Source organism: Telopea speciosissima, chromosome 4, assembly GCF_018873765.1.
Source record: "Telopea speciosissima isolate NSW1024214 ecotype Mountain lineage chromosome 4, Tspe_v1, whole genome shotgun sequence".
In the NCBI taxonomy this organism is placed as follows: Eukaryota; Viridiplantae; Streptophyta; class Magnoliopsida; order Proteales; family Proteaceae; genus Telopea; species Telopea speciosissima.
The window spans coordinates 62,190,108-62,212,742 of NC_057919.1; the positions used below are offsets into that span (position 1 = coordinate 62,190,108).

The following is a 22,635-nucleotide window of genomic DNA, read 5'->3' on the forward strand; positions in this document are numbered from 1 at the left end:
AGGGGTTGTTACGAATCTGTACGGTTCACATCTTTCCCATTATAGAAAAACTATTCCATAACCATTATCAATCAATTTTAAAATCCAAACAGAACCTTCACTAATCACTACCATATATGATATTCTGTAACCTCACAATCATAAATTGAATACACGCTCACGTATCAGAGCAAAGAACGAACGGTGCTGATCTTTCTACTGAAAATAAAATAAAAAAAAGGTCATTTTCTGTTTGCTTTTTTGTCTAGAAAATTCTCGATCTTAGCTAGGAACAAAGATCCTTAAAAGGACCCACTTAGCAAATATGGGCCCTACTTAAGTTAGTTATACGGGCTACCTGTATGGAAGCCCAACAACACTAAATCTTTGGACATGCTGTTGTGGGCCACACAGCCCACTACAAATATCATTATTATAATTATTTTTTTATATATTTTAATCTGAAGCTCACCAATATATAGATGCCACTTCACTCTCTCTCCCATTCAGGGCTTCTCTCCTTCTATTCTCTTATCAGAGCTAGCTTCTCTTCTCTGTCTCTGTTCTTACAGTTACAGCTTAATTCCTTCATTACTCATCATCACTAAGCTCTTAGAGATGTCTGGAGTGTGGGTTTTCAAGAACGGCGTGGTTCGCCTGGTCGAGAATCCGGGGACGGAGACATTGGACGGCGGTCGTCAAGCCTCAAACTCCGGTCGTCGGAATAAAGTTTTGGTTCATACACCCAGTAACGAGGTGATTACTTCATACTCTGTACTAGAGAGGAAACTATTGGGGTTAGGGTGGGAAAGGTACTACAATGACCCAGACCTGCTTCAATTCCATATACGTTCCACGGTTCACCTCATCTCTCTCCCTAAAGACTTCACCAAGTTCAAATCCATGCACATGTACGACATCGTCGTTAAGAACCGTAATTGTTTTGAAGTTAGGGATATGTAGCTCTTCTCCAAGAACCCTAACTGTGTCTTCTTTCCTCTTCTCTCTATCGATCTCCTTCTTTAATTTGTGGGTTTCTTCTTCTGAGAGGCTTAAGTTGTTGTTTCATGAATTCATGTGTGTTAGCTCTGCAAATTCTTGTAGTAAAGCTATAGTTCAGCAATGAAATATGGGTTTTAATTTGTGGTTATTGGTTGCGGGGTAAGGCTATGTACATTTATCCCTCTCAGATTCTCTGCAGTAGTGGGAGCCCTGTGTACTGGGTAGCTCTCCCTCTTTCTCTCTCTCTTATTAAAAATTTCCAATTAAACCATTAAAGTGACTTACTACAAGCTAGCTATTCTGCAACAATACAGATCCTTTACGGCGTGCTGCTTGTAGCGGTCGGTGCAGCTCAGATAAAACGCCATGTGCAATGTCCGCCTTGACGGCTCGGACAGGAGTAACGTGAACATTGTGTGCGATGCTCTGTCTAGGCTGCACAGGCCGCTACTACGCGCAGTGTGCTGTAGAAAATCACGATCCAGTCTGCAAGAGAACATTTATTGCCATTCATTTGAGTTGGCCATGAAGACATTTTTTTTCCCCGAGGAAAGGTCAACATCAGAATGTCAATTGGGATGTCAACACATGGCATACAGACGTGAATAGTAAGCAAATCCAATGGTTGGCTTGAAGTGATTTTCCCCGTCAAATCTCACAGAGATGAGATCGCAATGTCGATCTCAGGTCTCACTCAATCCATTGTTAAGGTCTAAATTAGCTGCGTTTGGTATGCATTCAATGTGGATTTCGCTTTCTCCGTTGATAAAAATCAACTTAAAATATCAAACACATTCTAATTAGATAGACAATATTTTTATCACTTGAGAATATGAAATCGATCTATAATGTATTCTTAGAATACAAAACAAACACAGTTTTAGAGGAAAAAAAGACTTGCTACTACACTTATAGCAGGAATATTCCTGGTATAAGGCTAGCAGCCAAGGAAAGTGAATAATTCACTTCCCTTTTGGGTTCATAAATACCCTCCTAGTTTTTTGTATTTTCTAAAATACCCTTTAAGATCCCATTTCCTTGGCTGCTAGCCTTAGCAGGAATATTCCGCTTTAAAGAACCCAATCAACCATTCTAACTAGAAAAATAGCAGGAATGTTCCGGCTACAAGGCTGGCAGCCAAGGAAATATAATAAATCACTTCCTCTTTGGAATCATAAATACTCTCCTAGGTTTTAGTATTTTTTGAAAGAGAAAAAGTTTTCTGTCCGAGAGTGTGGCCTACGCCAGCACTCCCATGAGTCTATATCTCTCTTCCCCATGTGAAAAGACATCTTTACCCTTTTGTTTTGAGGAGGAGAGAGATAGACACATTGGAGTGCTGGCGTAGGCCACACTCCCGGACAGAGAACTACTTCCCTTTTTTAAATTACCCCTTAAGATTCCATTTCCTTGACTCCAAGAATATTCCTCCTACAAGTGTAGCACCAAATTGATGTATGCTCTGCATTTGTCCGGTCCTGCTAACATTTCTTGCCAATAGAAAGTTTCCAAGTTCATTCTCAGGTACTCATTTGTTCTTTGGGTAATAATTGCTGTCTTTTTAGGTTCAGTGTCTGTGATTGTTATGAAAAACAAAACAAAAAATACTTTCTGAATGTCACTCCTCTTTGTCTTAAGAAAAGAGAAAAGAAAAGAACCGTACAAACATCATTCCCGTGTAGGAAAAAAAAAAAGGGCTTGATGGCAACGTCTGGGACTCGCCATTCACTGAGGCATGGTCGCTACGGATCTTTATCGTCTCCATTTGTCTGCCCCTCCATTTCCTCTCATAGGGGGGCAAAAATGACCACCCTATCTCCTGCCCGAACACACTGTTTGGGTGAGATCCATTTCCCCCCAATTAGATAAAATGGAGGAAATGAAAGGCCAGATAAATGGAGACGATAATTTTCCTGGTGGCCACCCCCTCCCATCCTCCTAAGTCGATGAGGTACGAGTGTATAGAAATATTGTATGAGCATATATAGAGGCTAGGAGAAAGGTCAAAAAACACCAGAACTTATTAGTATGGACTATGGAGAAATTTTCATGCATGAGTGCAGGAAAAGTACAGGAATCTATAGGGTATGTTTGCCCTTACTGTATAGGATCATTAATATTCCCATAATGTTCCCCTCTAGAGACCATCCGAAACGCCTCCATCTCCTTGACCATGGCTGAAGGAAAATTGTCTCCTAACTAGTAGTATTATTAGCTGGAGAAAGAGAATGTTATCTGGGCGCATGCAGTGCGCTGCACCCAGACACAGGGGCATGCGAAATGATCACCACACCCCATAAAAAGATGGAAAATCCAGAGATGCGAAGGTCATTTCATGTGCCCTTGTGTCTGGGTGCACCACACACACCTAGGTAGCATTCTTTCTGTCAGGTAGCATTCTTTCTCCCTATTAGTTGGAACTCAACAACATTATTGCATAAAAGGATCAAGGTTCCCTTCACAAATGGTGAAGAGAGAAAAAAGCCTTTATGCCCAGGATCTGATCCTTTGATTGGAATTTTTTTTTTTGTTCAAACCCTTTGATTGGATTAAGAAAGGATGTTTTGGATCTTCAAAAAGAAAATAGAAGGCGGAATTATTGATGACATTCATTATTCCAAGAAGCTATTCATAAAATCAAATCATATTGAATGAAGAGATTCTCTCGTTACCATGGATAATGAACACCGTTTGCCGCCGTTGAACTTTCTTACTTCTTTCCATTGGGTGCCAACTATAAAGCAAATGGTCCCGACTCATTCAGGGTTGACTAGAATTGGTGGTCACCAATCACCTCCTGGATGGTCTATGGAAACGGCAATAACCATTTCTAGATGCAAAAGCGAGACTAGACTTTTTATCAGTCATTACCATTCAATTTGGGATTTGGGCATATACACTAAGGGTGTTTAACAGTATTGTTTGATTCACGGTGTCAGAGGTAGAAGCCAAAATTGAACCATTTATTAAATAGTTTTATATAAAAAGGCATAAATAATTATTTAATATAAATCTACTCTCATATAAAAAGACATAAATAGTTATTTAATAAACATATTTTATCTCTTTTTAATTTTGAATGATTAGTTTTAGAAAAAAAACATAAACAATGTCATCAATGTGGAGTGAGGCTATGTGGATGTCGAAGATTCAAGAAGGTGTTATTTCTTTAATATATAAATCAAAATTTAATTGATCTAAAAAATTTAAATGGTTAAAATCAAAATTGAACCATTTTATTAAACGGTCTCATTTTTTAAACTAAAATGAACCACATATTAAAAAATGTCATGATTTTGATGTAAAAAACTCGGTTCGATTTGGTTTTGACACCTTTACTTGTCACCCCCCCTAAGCCCTCTTGGACTTAGAATTCTAGGGACCTTTAAGGCTGTAGCCCTAAAGTTGTGAAAAATCATTGGTTTAACATTATTTACTTATTTATTTATTTTGGTAAAATTGGTTTAACATTATTTCAGTTGCTTTCACATTGGAAATTGCAAAGAGAAAGAAACTGGACATTATATGGTTTGAAAGTGATTCTCCGACATTTGTGAAGTCTCAGGCTCTCAGCCTTTCCCTTGGAAATTTGTTCGATAGTGATAGAACCTTAGGGATTATTTGTTTTCGTGGTCATGTAAGATCTCTTATTGCTATAGTGAGATCAATGTTATAGTAGATAATCTTGCAACTATGGGTTCAAATCCAAGATCTTATTGTGAGCGGGGAATCTTTACGTACGTGAGTGTATGTGAACGACTCATAGTCGTTCAGATGGAATCCAATTTGTGAGAATATTCCATTTGAACGGCTATGAGTCATTCACGTACACTCACATACGTGAAGATTCACCGGACTCGATCTTATTTATATCATACTTGATTTAGAATAGAATGGAAGTTATGTCAAGACCTAGACAAAGATTTTTATTAGCATTTGGCTTTTTGTTATATGAAGGGAAAGCATGGTATAGCATTTAAAATAATAACTCTAATAGACAAAAGATTGGCCATATCTACAAGGAGAAAAGCTCTCTATGGAGGAGTGTATCGCCCATGTCCAGACACAAAGGGGGCGAAATGTCCCCCCCCCCCCCATGATGTATACGCTTGCATTCTCATTGGCCCATATGCATGCGCAGGAGCCACACTCCCCCCACAGAGAACACCGACCAATCTATTATTGGATCAATCTAGAGCTGTGGATGGTATTCATTATCTGAATAAATTCCAAGTCTAGAATGCATTATGAAACGAGAAAATAAAGAAGGGTTGAGTTTCATCATACATTTTAGACCTAGAATCTATTCCAAGATAGATACCAAACACAACCCTAGAACTAATATTTTCCTTTAGGAGCCATTCCTATACATTAAAAACACACTTTTTGTTTTCTTTTTTGCTAAGGACTCTCAATTCTATGGATCTGAATCATCTCCAACTACTTGAGCATCCAACTCCTCTCCAATCACTCATCTAACGGCTATGAGGATTTGAACATGCATCTTAACATCTATCAATACCTGAGGATTGTGTGTTCAACTCCTCCTCTTCATTAGATGGGTAATTGAAGAAAAATTAGATTTGAAGAGGACCTTTTTCCCAAAATCTATCAGACCCCATTACTCGTTGACCTTTCTCCCACACATAATACAGACAAACAAAAAAAATAAAGAATGGCTGCTCTTCCAAGGTAGTGTGACATCATAGGCTCAAAACAGTCCACGTAGACAATGGATAACCAAATAATGGTTTTCCCTCTTTGGGCTGCCAAATCACCTGCCATATGTCAGATTTTTTTCAATGAATATAGGCTACAAAATTTTTGCTGGATTTCTGGAGTGAGAATTCTAAAATCTATATAAGGGTCTGGAAGAGTATGGACAAAGAAATTAAAATTGGCTTTTACTGGTATGGATAAGGGTCTTATCAACACATTCTTAAAATTCTAATTGAAGAAAGCTTGGCCAATGGGCCATGGAGAAACTAAGGATTCTCTTTGCCTCTTTGCAGGTTTAGCCCATTCCTCCCCCTCTCTCTTCCTCTTGAGTAGTCACTACTAAGACTCCTGGACTTGCCTTTCTAAAGAGAAATTTGTTCCTTAAAGTGTTTTTGGATTTGTCTATAGAGAAAGACAGGTCCCATGGACCCCATGGACCCATGGACCCCATGGACCCATGGACCCCATGGACCCATGGACCCATGGTCCCATGGACCCATGGTCCATCCTATCCATAAAGGATGAGGACAAGAGATCCCATTTTTTGTCTTCTCATAAAAGCCTTTGTCGTATCATGTAGATAGTTACTCAACTTTAGGAGAATTAAGCTTATAATTTCCTTTTACTTTGATCAATCATTGCTTAATGGTAACTTCTAATGTTCTTATTCCATTAAAGTGGATATGTTCTCTATAAGCCATTAGCACACTTGAGGAGGGTGCTTAAAGCCTTAAACACTTTATTTTTCTCCTTAAAGTATTGGGTTTAGTTTAGAAGACTAATGTCTTAGAATCCATTAAAACACAAGAGGGTATCAACCATCACTGATTACCAACTACATCGATGATTCGAAGAACCAACCAAGTGCCAATTACGACTTAATTGTATGGTTAGATTGTAAAAAAAATAAACATATTTTCCCTCAAGTATGGGTTGTTCGAATTCCATAACAACCTAATTGGTACTTTCGATCGCTTAAGGTGAGATGATTTGGTGTGATGATTAATAATGGAAGAACAAGAGGTGTATAATATATACTCTACCATCCCCTTCAAGATAAAGAGTGGTTGACAGCCGATGGCTTTGGCAAGTCCTTTATAAAATGTGTTCTAGACCCAGAATCTATTCCGAGAATGCATACCAAGTGCAGCCTAAATGTTCACTATTTCAAGTTTCCAATAACAACCAACTTCCATAAACACCTTTCTCGTCAAGCTTGGATTGCTTCTATGCATTAAGTCATGGACTGAGATGAGTCCTGAAGTCTGGGCTTAATGCATTTCTGCTCATGTTGGATAAGCCCATTCTTACTATTACCGGCCCAGAGAAGTTATATTACTTGGATCTATATGGATTAGGCTTGGGCTTTCATTGTTTCGGTCTAATGGCATGATGGGCCATGTTGGGCTAGTATTTGTGGAATCTATCATATGAAGTCACAACCAGCTTAAGACATTTTCCCATTTGTGTATCACATCCTAATAACTCCTTATTGATCAATTAATATTTAAAGGAAAATGAATTTTTTTCAAAACTAAAATCAGAAACTTTTGTATTCATAATCAACATGATTGTATTAACCACTTAAATTTCTCAATATATTTAGTGATGATACGTTTTAAGTGTAATTTTTATTTTACTTTTTTTAACCCAAGTGATTTGGATGTAAAGTAAAATAAAATAAAATTTAATAGTTAAATATGGAATGGTTTGGAGTTAGCTAGTGTTATGATCATATGTGGTAATGATTATAAAAAGGTTTGAAAATTTTCACTTCCCTTCCCTTCCCTTTAATTCCCCTTGCAAGTTGCAACCAAACGGAGCTTTGGAGCCTTAGGATCTCAATCAATCAAAATTCTACCCATTCTGGTGGGTAGGATAGTAAATGGGCCTGCCTGGTTCTATGGGCTTTGTAAGCCCATCTTCTGTAGGATTGGTCTTGGTCCTACAGTTAGGGCCGAAGGCCTAGCTTGGGCCTCTCTCTACTTCTAGGCTTTTCAAACTTCCAGTTTTGGGCTTTTCCGGGGCCTAAAACTATTGTCCTACGGTCCTACCACCCATTTGGATATGGCCAATTCCAAATCCACCTTAATGCTTAGCCAATATCCAAACTCATTTAAAGGGTAGATTCTGTTAGAATTGAGGCCATAAGTTATAATTATTCTTCCCATAAGACGAAGTCCACGACTGCGGCAGTCGTGATGTCGGTATCGGCTGGATCGGGATCGCCCAAACTCAGGTAAATATGACACTTTTGTCCTTGTTTTCTTATAAAAAAACTAATTTTTTATATTTATACCCCTGTCCGTACAGCTGGATCAGATCAGTACTGAGATCGGTCTCGACCAATACCGATCCGATCTAGCCAAAATCGACTGATCTGATCCAATACCTTAAACCAAGGCTTGGAGTGTCAAAGCATCCTATACCCCCACTCCCAAGCGAAAAGGCTCCTGTCCTGCAGTGGTGGGAGCTGGAGTGTCCAGCCCAGCTAAACCACAACAAAAACAGGGGTGGGGTGGTCATTTCACAGGTGGTCCCACCTGGGCCCCACATGTGATATGACCACCCCACCCCCTATTTTCAGGTGGTTTTGCTGGACTGACTCCCACCACTGGAGGACAGGAGCCAAATCCACTCCCAAGTCCCAACCCTATAAGGCTATAATAAGGTAGATTGAAGCTCAGTTGCGCGGGAAAAACTTCGAAGTTCAAATAAAAACATGAAACCGTAAGAAGGAGAAAAACAAAAAGGTTGGCGCAAAGCATCCCAAATTAGCCAAGTTTGAAACCCACGGATTGCCAAAGTGGCAGAGTTCTTTGGTCGTTGGATCAACTATCTTGAAAATGTTCACGGATCGAGATCGCTCCCACCCTGCAACTATAAATAAAGCGGCAAAGTTGAGAAACAGATATAGAGAAAGAGAGTTTGAGACGGAGATGAGCTCTTATCGGCCACTGATTCATCAAAAAACTAACGAGTAGGAGAGTTCCGCAAGGAGCTCAGCCTGTATGTTAGTTTCTGGTGAATTATTGGTGCGATTAGAGCTTAATTCTGATATGGGAGGAGGAGATTTGAGCGAAGATGACGACGATTCATTTCCATTTGTTTGTTTCATTTGTTGGATCATGTTGTCACCAAGTGATAGATCTAGCTCTGTCTAACTTGAAATTGAGTAGGTTCTTTTCCATACCTGAGGGAAATTAATAGGATTCTAGACAGTTTTCTGACTTGTTTTGGTTGAATTTTCTGAAATTACTTTGCTGCTCTGTGGTTTTATTGGACATTTGATTCTAGAGACTGACTACTAATCTCTAGAGTCTTGAGGAGTTTGAATACCGCTTGATTTCTGTAGGATGAAATAAGTCCTGGTTTGTTGTAGAATACTTTTAGTTTCTCTAATAACCTTTACTGTTTTGTTAATGTCCAGTCTCTGAGTATTAGTTGGTCTCCTAGAGAAAATGGGAAGTCACCGTCAATCTTTAATTTTCTGTCACGAATTTGTGATTCTAACATTTCAGTCAAGTGACAGATGAATTCTAAATTGTGGTTGCCAGTTTCAAAATTAAAATTAAATTGGAATTTGGGGTTACCTGGTAATTGTATTTTGTTTTTGAAATGCACACCAGTCGAATAACCCAATTCCAGCTGTCTAACATGAATTGAGTGTGTTCTTTTCCATACCTTTGGAAATTCTAGGATTATAGACAATTTTTTCTGACTTGTTTTGGTTGAATTTTCTGAAATTATTTGCTGCTCTGTGGTTCTGTTGGACATTGGACTGTGGATTTTAATAAAATTTACTAGTGATTAACTACTAAACTTCCGAGTTCTTGTGTAGTTTGGGTACTGCTTGCTTTCTGTATGATGGAAAAAGTCATGGTTGGTTGTAAAATACTTTAGTTTCCCCAATAACCTTTACTGTTTTGTTAGTGGTCAGTGTAAGAATTGATTTCAAATATGTATGAAGAGTTTGTGAAAGATCAAACTGCAAATAAAGGTGGAAAAATATGTATGTCATCTTCCTTCCAGTATTGTGATAATCCAGGTAGTAATCCAAGAGGGAGTGAATGTAATTCAAATATTAGTAAAGACATTTCTTTTTAAGGCTGAATCAGTTACAACCAAAGGAGATTCTGTCTTTTGGCTTTCCATTGTATCTTGATTGCCTTCTAGTGGCAATCAGACCTTACAAGTTTCTCTTGTGATTACATTGGAGACACTTAATCTCCAACAACTTATATGATGAGAATGGATAGAACTAAGAACTAACAAAGCCTTTTAAAAGGCAGATATATAAATTAAAAACTCTAAATGACTCTATAAACACTAATGCCCCAAGTAGATGTTTCCCAAGTGTTTTTTTTTTATCTATTTGAGAGCTTGCTAAAGTTCTCCTTAAATAGAGAAAATTCTGAAAGCAAAAAAAATAGGACTAGTTATTATTGCTCCCATATACTTGCTGTATATTTACTTATTCTCACCTACCCCAAGCTTCTATTTTGATCATGCACTTGCTCTTCTCACCAATGAAAATGCAATGTTGGATGGTGATCTTCAAAAGTTGATGCACCTCCTCTCACCAGTGGTAATGCAGTGTTGAATGGTGATCTTCAAGATGTTGTACCTGCTCTTACTAATGATGATGATGCAGAGCCTGGCTGAACCCCAAGTATAATTAAAAGATAAACTTGCTGTTGACACCCAAAAAAAAAGTGGAGACATTACCAATAATCAGTTCAGTAAACTTGCTGTTCCCATGTTTTTTTTATTAAGTTATTATCTTTTCTCAGTTCCTTTTATCTATGTGGTGATGTTATCTATAGACACTTCGCTATAGGAACATGGTCCCTTTAATTTGACATGAAAATTTTGTGACTGACCTTTTCTTCTAGTTTATATAGTTTGATAGCTTGACTGTTAGGTAAAAGCCACAACTGAAACTATAACAGTCCAAAATGAAATTGATGGCTCAGGTTCTAAGAAAGAATTCAAAATTTTTTTGCCACGAAAAACCCTGCAAGCGGGGCGATAAAATAAAGCTACTGGAAGGGGGAAAGAGAGTCTATTAAGGACCAAAACAGAGAAGCCATCACAATAGAAGGCTTTGCAAACTGCTTCTTCTATGGTTAGAACTTTGAAACAAGAAAATTATTTGATTTGTGATTATAAATCTATATTAATATTATTAAGTACATACTTTGCCATTGATGGTCTCTCTTTTAGTCTAAGAGACAGTCTGTGTATGAACAAACCAAACTTGAGTGCCAGAGTTGAAGTTTGTTGAATTTGTATAAATAGTACTATTGAAAGTATCCTTTATAAATAGTCATTGTAATTATTGATACAGTTTTGGTCCAAACTAGATAGGGTGGGTCGTTCGAGCTTATTGGGGGGTAATTTTGTAATTTTTTGAATTAAAGCTTTTTTTTTATAAAGTGTTCTTATCTCTTATAAGAGCTATGGATGAGAAGTTGAAGATTGAGATCTTTAAATCGATACGTATTTTGACATATGTTTAGTTTGGGTCTGAACTAGATTTGATGGCTTGTTTGGGTTTATTGGGGGCATTTATGTATTTTTTGGGTTAAGGCTGTTTTTTTATAAAGTGTCCTTATTTTTTATGAGACATGTGGATGAGATGTTGAGGGTTGAGACTTTTGAATCAATATGTAAATTGTTTTTTTTTACATGTCTAGGTGTGTTCAACATTCACATCTGAGATTTAGAGCAAACAATTTGTCTTGAAAGGAACCTTAGTTTATGTAGACTGGCTACCATATTATGTTGTTTCACAATGGTAACAAGCTTGAGAAGATGACAGATCAGTTGAAACTTGAGAGTTTGGTGGATAGAACCCAATTGTTGAAATCCATTTTTTATATTTTCCTTTGCAGTTGCATTGATCCATATGTTGTAATTCTTGAATCTATGGTCCTGAAAATTAGATTATGTTGTGGCAGGAGAATGGATTGCTTTATATTCCCAAGGGGCAGGCTTCAAATGCCTGGACACAAATGTTTCTCTCTGATATGATATGCCATGGATATGATGAAGAAGAATCTCTCAATGATCAGACCCCATTATCAAAATTGTGTAATCTAACACCACCATGTAAAAATTATCAGATGTAACCACTGACAATCATGTATTGTTCTGTTCACATATGATAACAATTGATGTGGTGGGTGAAGAGATTCTTCATCACCAAAGGTCAAGGAAAATCATTTAAATCATGTTTGGGCCGTTTGGCCCTTCTGTTATGGTTTGTATAAAAATTTTTAGAGTAAATTACCCTATAGTTATTGTCCCAATCTTATGATTTTCAGTTTTTTTTTTTGGTAAGAGAAATTTTATTAAGGATAATGTGAGAAATTGATGGTTGAGATGAACAAATATCTCGTAACCACGGATCGGATATAGGCCACATCATTGTACACGTAATCGATAGGGCCCTCCTTGCTAGGGAGTTAGCCAGGTTGTTAATCTCCTTAGGAACATAAGTGAAAATGTAACTAGCAAAATAATTTGACAAATGTTTGACATCCTCCAATGTAGATCGTAGATATGGAGGGGAAGTAGCGATTCTGCAAGTAAGAAACCACATCTTTGCAATTTGACTTAAGAAACTCTTCAAAATCTTCAAATAGTGCATGTAAAAGAGTACTATGAATGGTCATGGCTCACTTGTTGCCACAATAGAGAACTTCTTTGGAATTTAAATAGGGAGAGGAGTACCTTTAAAATCCCGACAAATCAATTTCAAATTGCCAATTGATGTATTTGGGATCAAACTTGCATCACAATTTATCGTTATTGTACCTAGTTTCGGAGTAATCCAAACTGCTGGTTGATGTATTTGTGGTCAAACTTGCAATGTTCTGATTCTGCTACACCTCATTGTGCTATGTTTGCACCATCGGCCTTTACGGGCCAAGCCTCTACTATGTCTTGAGGTAGGGGTGTCAAATGGTCGGTTCGGCTAGGTTTCGGTCTCTGAATTAGCGAAACCAAAACCAAATTGTTAAGAAATTTTGGTTTCAGTCCGGTATGGTTTCGATTTCTCAATATCGGGTTAATACCGGTTTTGATCGGTTTGTTTTCGAGTGTGAACCACAATGAAATCTTATATTCATAATTTGTAATGAGGAAAGATTTGATAAAAATACTTTAATTCACCTTCCCCTAGTCAAAACAAGTAAACAATCATAAATAAAGATATGTTCATGTTATAATTCAAACAAAGAAGAATATAGAATAGTTATTAAGAAGATAACTAATATTGAAATCACAAAATGAACCCTACTATGAAATCATTTATTTGACAACCAACTAATTTTATATAGTGAAACAAGAGATCAATGGAAGAAACATTGTTAAAAATCAATTTCCTTATTTTCATAACCTCATACTCATTGATTTGTAACAATTTCCCTTACAATCATAAATTTGCTCACTCATATTGAAATCAATGGATAATCAATTCATTTATTCATAGTTTTATATTCAATGATATTTTTTATCGATTTTATTCAGTTTGCTATCGGCCAATCCGATACGGTCCAATTGTCAGTCGGCCCTATCATACCTCAGTCCAAAACCAATCAAATAAGGATCGATTCGGTTCAGTCCAGTTTTTTTGAATGATTTTGATCGATTTTACCGGTTCAGGCTAGGTTTTGACACCCTTACCCTGAGGTAGGTAACTCTTCTTCCTCTCGAGGTTTTAGGCTCTATAGCTCGATATATAGGGCACTGAAATCTTCTTCTTCTTTTTCACCAGGTGGTGATGATGGATCCTTATCTCTTTTGGGTTCTGCTCAATCTCGGGGATGTAGACCACCCCCCTTTTCTTTCTTCGGATATATTATTGGTTTTTCCAAGCCTAAACAGAGATGTGCACAGAGATTTTTTGGGGTCCATCACTAGGTGCTGTTTTTATTTATTGCTATGATAAAGGGAGCTTTTTCATCGAATTCTTTTCCTTCAAAACTAAAGATCATGTCTTTGGTCACTCACCATGGTGGTTTGGGTAAAATCTGTTATAAGTTGTTAGTCAACCCAAGATTTAAATTTAAAGTATCGAATCGAAAGTATGATTTTAAGAGACATATTGTATTGTATTGGAGAGACGTAAGATACACTTTTGATTATGGAAAAAAGTTCTCTGTCTAGGAGTGCTGGCGTAGGAGTCTATCTCTCTCTTCCCCATGTGAAAAGACACTTCTGCTCCCTTGTTTTGAGGAAGAGAGAGATAGACACATGGGAATGTTGGCGTAGGCCACACTTTCATAAAGAAAACTGCTTCCCTTTGATTATATATAAGAGATTCGATTTCTTATATGTACTAATACCAGTTTTTTTAGGTATTGTATCGATACCTTAAAAGTAAGATAGGTATTGATTAGTATCGATAGATACGAAAGGATATCGGCTTGGATTGGCTGTATCGGACAAAAATACCCTTGAATTTCCTTAAAAATGAGTTTTCTGATCATTTTACCCCTTGCCCGTACCATGCTACCAGTATGGTATCGGCACGATATCGATACCAATAATTTGCAAAACCGGTACGTATCGCCCAGTACGATGCCGATACTTAGAACCATGCTTCTGAATGTTTTTATGAAGAAGCCTTCAGACAGAGTATTTTGTGTGGGAAAATTTATGGCAAGAATTAAGGTCTTTCTTCAAGAAAAAAATACCACCTCTCTTTTGCTCAAGTACGAACCGTACTCAATCTGTTCCTTATGCGGCAGAGCATTCACATTAGCCAAGTTTGAAACCCACGGATTGCCAAAGTGGCAGAGTTTTTTCGGTCGTTGGATCAACCATCTTGAAAATGTTTGTGGATCGAGATCGCACCCAACCTGCAACTATAAATAAAGCGTCAAAGTTAGTCTCACGCAAAAATGCATTCGAATTCCGACAAAAAAGAAAGACCAACCAAACTCCTTTCTGTTTTCTCCGTTTACAATCAAGAGAGGGTTTTGTGTTATGAGTGCGAGACAGAGATGAGCTCTTATCGGTCAGTGATTCATCAGAAAATAATGAGTGGGAGAGTTCCACAAGGAGCTTAGCCTGTGTGTTAGCTTCTGGTAAATCTCTGAGCCGTTTAGAGCTTAATTCTGATGTGGGTGGGAGTAAGGGATTTGAGCGAAGATGAGGACAATTCATTGCCATTTTTATGTTTCCTTATTTTCAATTACTGATTATTATTTTTTTAATTCAATTTATGGTTTCAATTGGTAGAAATGGTGGCTGGATTCCTCATACACAGACAGTTTTGATTGAAAAAAGGTTAATCAAGCTGAACTAGTCTTCAACTTTATCTATCGATTTAGGTAGTACCATTGTTGAAAAACCTGGTTTTCTCACTCGGCTCGTCTTTTAAAAAAACTTGGTGACTCGATTTTCCAACAATGGTTCTACCTAGATTAATGAATAAAGTTGAGGTTTTCTTATTGTTTTAGATTATGGATTTACTATTTAGTTAACTTTGTTTCTAAGTGAATTGGTTTTATGACTTTTTTTTTGTTTTAAATGACTAAGTTTGCCGATTTTTTCATAATTCGGGTAAAAATACCAAGTCTTATTTGACTTGAACCATTTATGACCTAGTCTCGTCATTTTTTATCTTGGCCTAATATACACAACTCTTGACTAGGTTTTTAAAATTTTGACTCGACTCGGACCATTCACCCCAGTCAAAACCCGATTTTCCACTATGGGTAGAACAACTACTTCTTCAATGATTGCGCCAGCAACACAGGTTCCTGTTTCCATAGAGAAGTGGCATATTTGCTCAGTTGCATGATCTGGTTGTTCTTAACATTTCAGTCAATTGATAGAAAAATTTTAGTTCTAAATTATGGTTGCCAGTTTTAAAATTAAATTTTAAGTTCGAATTTGGGGTTTTCTGGTAATTGTTTTTTTGTTTTTGAAAATGTGCACCTGTCGAATAACCTAATTCCAGCTCTCTCTAACATGAAATACATGAAATTTAGTGGGTTCTTTTTAGGGGTGTCAATAAAGCCCGGCTGGCCCGAACCCGCCCTGAGCCCGGCCCGGACCCGACCCTAATTTTTCAACCCTGAGGGCGGGTTTGGGTTTAGTTATAGCCTGGCCCTGGCAGGGTCGGGTCGGGTCAGGGTTTAGATCCCGGGCTTAGTCCGGCCCGGCCCGGCCCGACCCTGTATTTTAATTATAAGTATATATATATATAGATATTTATATTATAATAACACTCAAAAATGGACAATAAAAAAAAAACACCTCAAAACACTCAAAACCCTAAATCGATTCACATTTCACAAATGCTCAACCCCTTCTCTTTAACTTCATCCGCCGTTTGCTTCAAATCTTCTCCAAACCCCATCTCTTTCCCTTCATGCTCTGTTTGCTACAATTCTTCTCCAAACACGATTCTCATAAGCTCGTTCCCTTCTCGAACAAGAGAACCCTAAAGGCCGAAACCCCATCTCTTTCCCTTCATCTTCTGTTTGCTACAAATCTTTTCCAAATCCAAATGAAAATGAGAGTCGAACCCTAAACAGCCTAAACCCCTTCTCTTTCCCTTCGGCCTTCCCACTTTGCGATTTTCGCAAATTATCCCCACATCGAAAAACAAAAGGAAAGAATCGTTGAACTTGAAGGAGCTTTGAAGTCGAAGTCCGAACTCGTTGAACATCTGCGACTTTGAAGGCGGTTTATAGAACCCCCTGCGGTATCTGTCTCCTTTCCTATCTATTCTTATACCTATATTGCTAACAGAGAATCGAGTCGATCAATTCAACTCAACTACCCTGCGGCTATCTGTTCTTTCAATTTTCAGATTTGTTTAGCTTATCTGTTTCTGCTATTTAGAGTTAAACTCATTTCTTCAATAGTCTCTAATTTTTTTCTCTCTAAAGTTATTTTTTTCTCTCTGAATCTTCTAATCAATTTTCAACTCTTTTCTTAGACTCAAGTTCTATTGCATTTGATAAGACCTGCTCTTATCTCTTAATTTGCATATCAACAGCTTCTATATTTTGTGATTCCATTTTGAGTCTCTATAAATTTCTTTTTCTATTGGTCAATTAATTCAATTTTGTACAGTAGGATTTCTCAGAAAACTACTGTTTTGTTATCAAAATTTTATCCTACTCTGCAAACCCATTGATTGAAGTTTCATACCATTTTGATTTGATTTGGTTTGCTGAATTTATTAAATTATCTGAGTTTCTGATTCTTTTCCATGTCTATTTTTTCTTCTATTCTTCTTTTCGGATTATTGTTGTTGGAACTTAGAAACCCATTACTTGATCTAGCTTCAAGTATTAATTTCATGGGATTAAAACACAAAAATCAGGGTCAGGGTCAGGGTCAATCAGGGCCAACCCGACCCTGACAGGGTCGGGTCAGGGTTGAGGGTTTCTTGGCCCTGCCAGGGTTGGGTCAGGGTCAGGGTTTAGGTTAAGGCCTCTAGGGTCAGGGTCAGGGTTTAGGCAGGCCCGGCCCAACCCGACCCATTGACACCCCTAGTTCTTTTGCATACCTAGGAAAGTCTAGGCATTTTTTTGACTTGTTTTGGTTGAATTTTCTAAAATTACTTGCTGCTCTGTGGTTCTGTTGGACATTGGACTGTGGATTTTGATAAATTTTTCTAGTGATTAACTACTTTACTCCAAAGTTCTTATGGAGTTTGGATGCTGCTCGATTTCTAGAGGATGAAAAAAAAAAAATTGCAAAGGATGGGCCTAAGGGTGAGAGAGATTTCTATAGGATTAAAAAACAGTTGCAAAGTTGCTTTGTGCTCCACATCATGGGTTGGAGCCGGAGGTGATGGCGATAATCAATGGTCTTAAACAAGCATCCAAGATGGGCCTAAGGGTGAGAGAGATTTGGTGTTCAAACAAGACAATTCTAATATATGTGCCTCAGCCTTCCCAAGATAATTGGCTGTGGGCTATTTTGCCTTCTCTTCTCGAACTTAATTCACTTGCAAAGGATGAAATTAATTTTTTGATCCCTCTTGATAATTCCATTATTCTTTTGGTAAACAGGATTGCTCGTCTAGCAATCCTAAGTCATAAGAATCTTTGGTATACAAAGGACAATGTAGATATTTCTCTCTTTATTTAATTAATTTAGTTTTCGTTTCATCGGCAAAAACAAAGAATGTGGCCTGTTCGAAATTCCATGGGTTTTCATCAAAACCCCATTCCAAATTTATGTATGAATTATTAGAATATAGTGGGATAAATAAATAAATACAAGGGAGATGAATACCTTTCACCAGTGTATGTTAATGAAGAATAATAACTTGATGAAGAACAATTGCAAATCCTCAAATAATCTTGGATAACCGTGAAGAGGATCTTCTACAGTCTCCTAGACTTCCGTAGAGCTCTCTTTCTTGTGAAGAAAAGAAAAAAGTAACTGTAGAGAGTAGAAACCCTCATCAATAGTATTTATAATACTCCACAAAGTCCCAAACCCTAATCTACTTCCACAATGGGCCGGTTCAGTCTATCTCACTAAAAATAAGTAGCAAGCCCATGTATTTTAATTCTCATCAATGATCGATCCAATCATTCATCAAGCCCACATATCGTCATTGGAAAATATCTAACATAGCCCTCATGCGCCCCATCATTACCCCTCATTAGACTCATCTATGGTCCCTTGTATGGCCTTGATGGATCCCTTGCACTCAAAAAAAAAAAATTAAGGGAGGAGAAGAATGGAGATTGTTGAATAAATAATCCTAAATGGAAGAATACCCACTTAGGAAATCCATCAAACACAAGATTTGGAATAAAAACACATAAAACAATAAAATGATAATTAAATTCATAAAGATGAAAGAGTTCCTAAAGATAACGGCTAAATATATGCACAAAAGATTGCTGAATCGAGTACTATGAATAACATAATAAAAGGGAGAATTAATTTCAGAAATTATTGGAAGTAGAAATCATACAAAATCAGGCCTTACTCAAATTGCAGGACAACTAGTTCCATTGAAAAATTTACACAAAATGATAAATTTCTTTTCCACTAATCCAAAGGATGTTCTAATAACTTGATCGGACGGTAGTAATTAGTCGATTATTTATTCACCTAAAAAACATAAAAATAGTCGATTCTTGGCTGCTTCCCTTGAACCGTGTGGGTGAAGAGATTCTTCATCGCTTTAAATCGTGGTTGGTCCTTCTGTTATGATCCCACTCTAATAAATAAGATGGACGGTCATGATTGACAATGTTTACCAAGATTCTCAGTTGCGCGCGAAAAACTAAAAACTCCAAAAGTTCAAATAAAAGCACGAAGAATCGCGGGGCAAAGGACACCCTTGCCTTCTCTCCTAACTCAATACCGAAAAAAAGTTGGCACAAAGCATCCCTATTGGCCAATTCCAAAACGCACGGATCGCCAGCGTGGCAGAGTTTTCTTGTCGTTAGATTAACCATCTTAAATATATTCTCGGGGATCAAGTTCTTTCGGTGCCCTGTAACTATAAATAAAGCGGTAAATTCTGATCAACAAAAACATTATTCGAATTAGAAATCAAAAATCGAAACCAAACTCTCATCAGTATTCAATCGAAGAGAGGTTTTTTAAGTTTCAGAAGCAAAGTGGGTCAAGAAATGGAAGGCGGAAAGACAAAGGGAGCCGGAGGCAGAAGAGGCGGTGAGAGAAAGAAAGCAGTAACGAAGTCTATTAAGGCGGGTCTGCAATTTCCGGTGGGTCGTGTTGCTCGTTTCTTGAAGAAAGGTCGTTACGCTCAGCGACTTGGAACTGGTGCTCCTATCTATCTCGCAGCAGTTCTTGAGTATCTCGCCGCTGAGGTAGATTCAATCCATCGTTTTTTTCTTGATTTGATATTTTTTGTTTTTTCATTTTATTCTTATTGTTCTAATTTATGTTCATGGATGAATAGGTTCTGGAATTGGCTGGGAATGCAGCGAGAGATAACAAGAAGTCCAGAATCATACCAAGGCATGTGCAGTTGGCAGTGAGGAACGATGATGAGTTGGGAAGATTGTTCGATGGTGTCACCATTGCTAGCGGTGGTGTTCTCCCTAACATCCACGCTGTTTTGTTGCCTAAGAAGACGGAGAAGAGCGACAATGCTTCTCAATCCAAATCTCCAAATAAAGCTGTTGCTTGAAAGGATTTACAAAGCTTTCACTAACATCGTAGATATTAGGCTGTGTAATCTTCCAGAAATGTCTTCCTTTTGTTAAATGGAATGGAAATTTTGACTTATCTTTTGCCCATGTCCTGATTTCATCAAATTCGGTTCTTGCGTATATTTCTGCCAAGGAAAAGGGCTTGAAAATACATTCCTCTTCGATCCAGAAATTTTCAATTCTGAAAATGGATTCCTCTTTCGATCGAAATAGGGTTAACATGCAAGACGAATCCTTAATAGAACTTTCACAAATGGTGTGGCTGGTTTGATGTTTAGGTTTTTTATTACAACATTTGAACTGTAGATCAGGTGTTACCTTGGTGATCTGAGCTTCCCTGAGATGATCTAGCCTGTGATAAAACTCCATAAATTTCACCTTGGTAAGAGCGTATGATCGCCATCTGCATTTGCCGAAGACTATTGGTGTTTTTCATAGCTTCGTCCATTGCAGTTCGAGCTCCTGCTAGGGCTGTGACTAATTCTTGGTTGCAGAGGTAATATGAACAGATCTTGTCCAGTATACGGTCGTGTCTTTCTTGGTACCTTATCAGCCTTTCCTCAGCTTGTTTCAGAGCCTCATTAACAATTCTCAGTTTTTCTACGGTTGCTTGTCGCTGTTGCCATTTTCTTAAATTTGGCATACAGAGGAAGATTGATGCAGAAAAACCAACCAAAACGCTTAAAACGTGAGAGTAATCCATGGAGTTGTTGGGGCTGGAAGCTGAGGCCATGGAAATAGAGAAATAGTCCCAAGATTCATTGCTTTGTCTAGGAAACAATGTTTGGGTTACTTGTTACTTTTAATTCAATTCTCTTTATCCTTTCCCTTTATGAGAAGCATAAGTTTCTGCACCATTTTGCTATTCTCACTATCAGATCCAACCAAGCTTCGATTCCATTTAAATGAAATTTATGGAAAATCAACCCAAATTCCTGCAATCAATAATTCATAGACATGCTTATTGGGATCTTTTAGCTCTACTGAACTAGAACCCAAATCTCTTCTAATTGTTCTCTCTTTCCTCAACTGCCTTCCTTTGTCAAATCTCAACATCAATTCATATACCCATCTGCACATACAAGTTGGACAACCAAATTAGTTCCCACCTCGGTTCATACACAGTTTGGAGATATTCAATTAGTTGTATCTCTTCTCTTAAATCTATTCAACAATTGTTTGTATACTGTTTTCATCTCTATCATAGTTTGTTAGTATTTGTGAGTTTCTAAGTATAACCTTTGGATTTCTCTTTGTATTTTCATTTGATATTGCAATCCATGTGATTTGAGAATGGTTTTATTTTGGAGGTATAGATGTATGGTTAACCCAGATTGTAGAATTGAAGCATTTAAAAATTTTGAGGAGAATATTATTTAATGTGATTCAATTTTACTGTTTATAATTTGGGTATTACAAGAGGACTTGTATTGGTGTACATCTTTCTATAAGAATATTTCGGTGTCATACTATTAACCATACTAATCAGACTAAGTCTTATACTTTCTGCCAATCATATTATTTTCGAACAGTTTTTATTTGGCAAGAGTTGGGATGGCAAATGGTGTAAGTGTTCAGCAAATGGACAATTATGCTTCCTAAGTTGTGAAGTTGTTGAGGGATCTCACTCTCATCAGCTGATGAGAAAAGATCAACTTCAGAGAGGATTGAGAGGTGTAACTTCCAGATTTTCACTATTTCTCCCATTGTTGAAATGGACAATTCTGCTTCTTAAGTTGTGGAGTTGTTGAGGGATCTCTCTCATCAGCTGAGAATTGATCGACTTCAGAGACGTTTCCCCCATAGAGGTCTAACTTCCAGATTTTCACTATTTCGCCCAAGAAAGGTGTAAGGTGAAAATAAAAAGCTAAAAACCATGCGCATCCAGGGAATCGAACCCTGGTCAGTACCGTGGGAGGGTACTATGATACCACTACACCAGATGCGCTAGATGAAGAACTACATTGCTTATATAGTTAAATCTACTTTATTCTTGACATCGTGGACCCAACATCATGTATCGATGTTCCCATATGAGTCCAGAATCCAGATCCTCTCCCCTGTAGGTAACCATCTTAACCCATGTTACACCGTCCATGGAATGTGGGGATAAACTTTGGGGTGGGTGGAACGAAATTTTGCTGCTACATCTGTAGTAGGAATGTACAGGAAAAGGGTAGTTTAAAAAATACTAAAACCTAGGAGGGCATTTACGAACCCAAAGGAAAAGTTAATTATTCCATTTTCTTGGCTGCCAACCTTGTAGCAGGAAGTGAAACAGCAAAATTTTTGGTGGTTACCTACCCGGGAGGGGATCCAAATTCTTCCTATATGATTGTGTTACCATGGATTGTGGTTTTAGTTATTGGTATCTTTCAAATACCAGACATGAGTGTTTTGACATGCTAATTTGATGTATCCCATTTGCATACCTTTACCCAAGAATTGACAAATTCGACTCCACATTATTTTACAAAATGTTTGGTCTTTGATTTCATCCCTGATTATTTGATAATTTCCACAATATTGATCATTACTTATAGCAATACTAGACCCATACATATGCGTATCAGCTGCGACTGGTACCAATACATACACATATCAGTCTCAATTGATACATATACGTATCAGCCACGATTGATGCCTATACTAGACCGATACATATAAATATCAGCCTTGATTGATACCGATAGAGACTAATACATATATATTGTATTGGTGAAATGGCTTTAAACCCTAGATTTTAGGTTAAAAA

At 37.5% G+C, this 22,635-nt stretch overlaps 2 protein-coding genes and 1 non-coding gene across 3 annotated transcripts in view; 2 read left to right on the plus strand and 1 right to left on the minus strand.

Annotated features, from left to right (window-relative positions):
- Positions 1-528: 528 nt before the first annotated feature.
- The window catches only part of LOC122660134 (flowering-promoting factor 1-like protein 3), a 30,796-nt gene continuing 8,689 nt past the window's right edge, over positions 529-22,635 (plus strand). Inside the window, exon 1 of the mRNA XM_043855313.1 lies at positions 529-950. Within this exon, the coding sequence (XP_043711248.1) occupies positions 598-942 (345 nt within the window). The 5' untranslated portion in view covers positions 529-597 and the 3' untranslated portion in view covers positions 943-950. The remainder of the gene's footprint in view (positions 951-22,635) is intronic.
- On the plus strand, positions 19,318-19,965 carry LOC122660132 (histone H2A.1-like). The gene is made up of 2 exons (XM_043855312.1): positions 19,318-19,535; positions 19,628-19,965. Exons 1-2 carry the CDS (start codon positions 19,335-19,337, stop codon positions 19,856-19,858), a joined length of 432 nt encoding a protein of 143 aa, XP_043711247.1. The 5' UTR covers positions 19,318-19,334; the 3' UTR covers positions 19,859-19,965.
- TRNAG-CCC lies at positions 21,758-21,828 on the minus strand. Its single transcript has one exon. It is a non-coding gene; the product is annotated as a tRNA-Gly (tRNA).

Coding starts and splice junctions, on each gene's coding strand:
- LOC122660132 (XM_043855312.1), top strand. CDS start 19,335: ATGGAAGGCGGAAAGACAAAGGGAGCCGGAGGCAGAAGAGGCGGTGAG. Junction 19,536..19,627: donor TTGAGTATCTCGCCGCTGAG/GTAGATTCAATC, acceptor ATGGATGAATAG/GTTCTGGAATTGGCTGGGAA.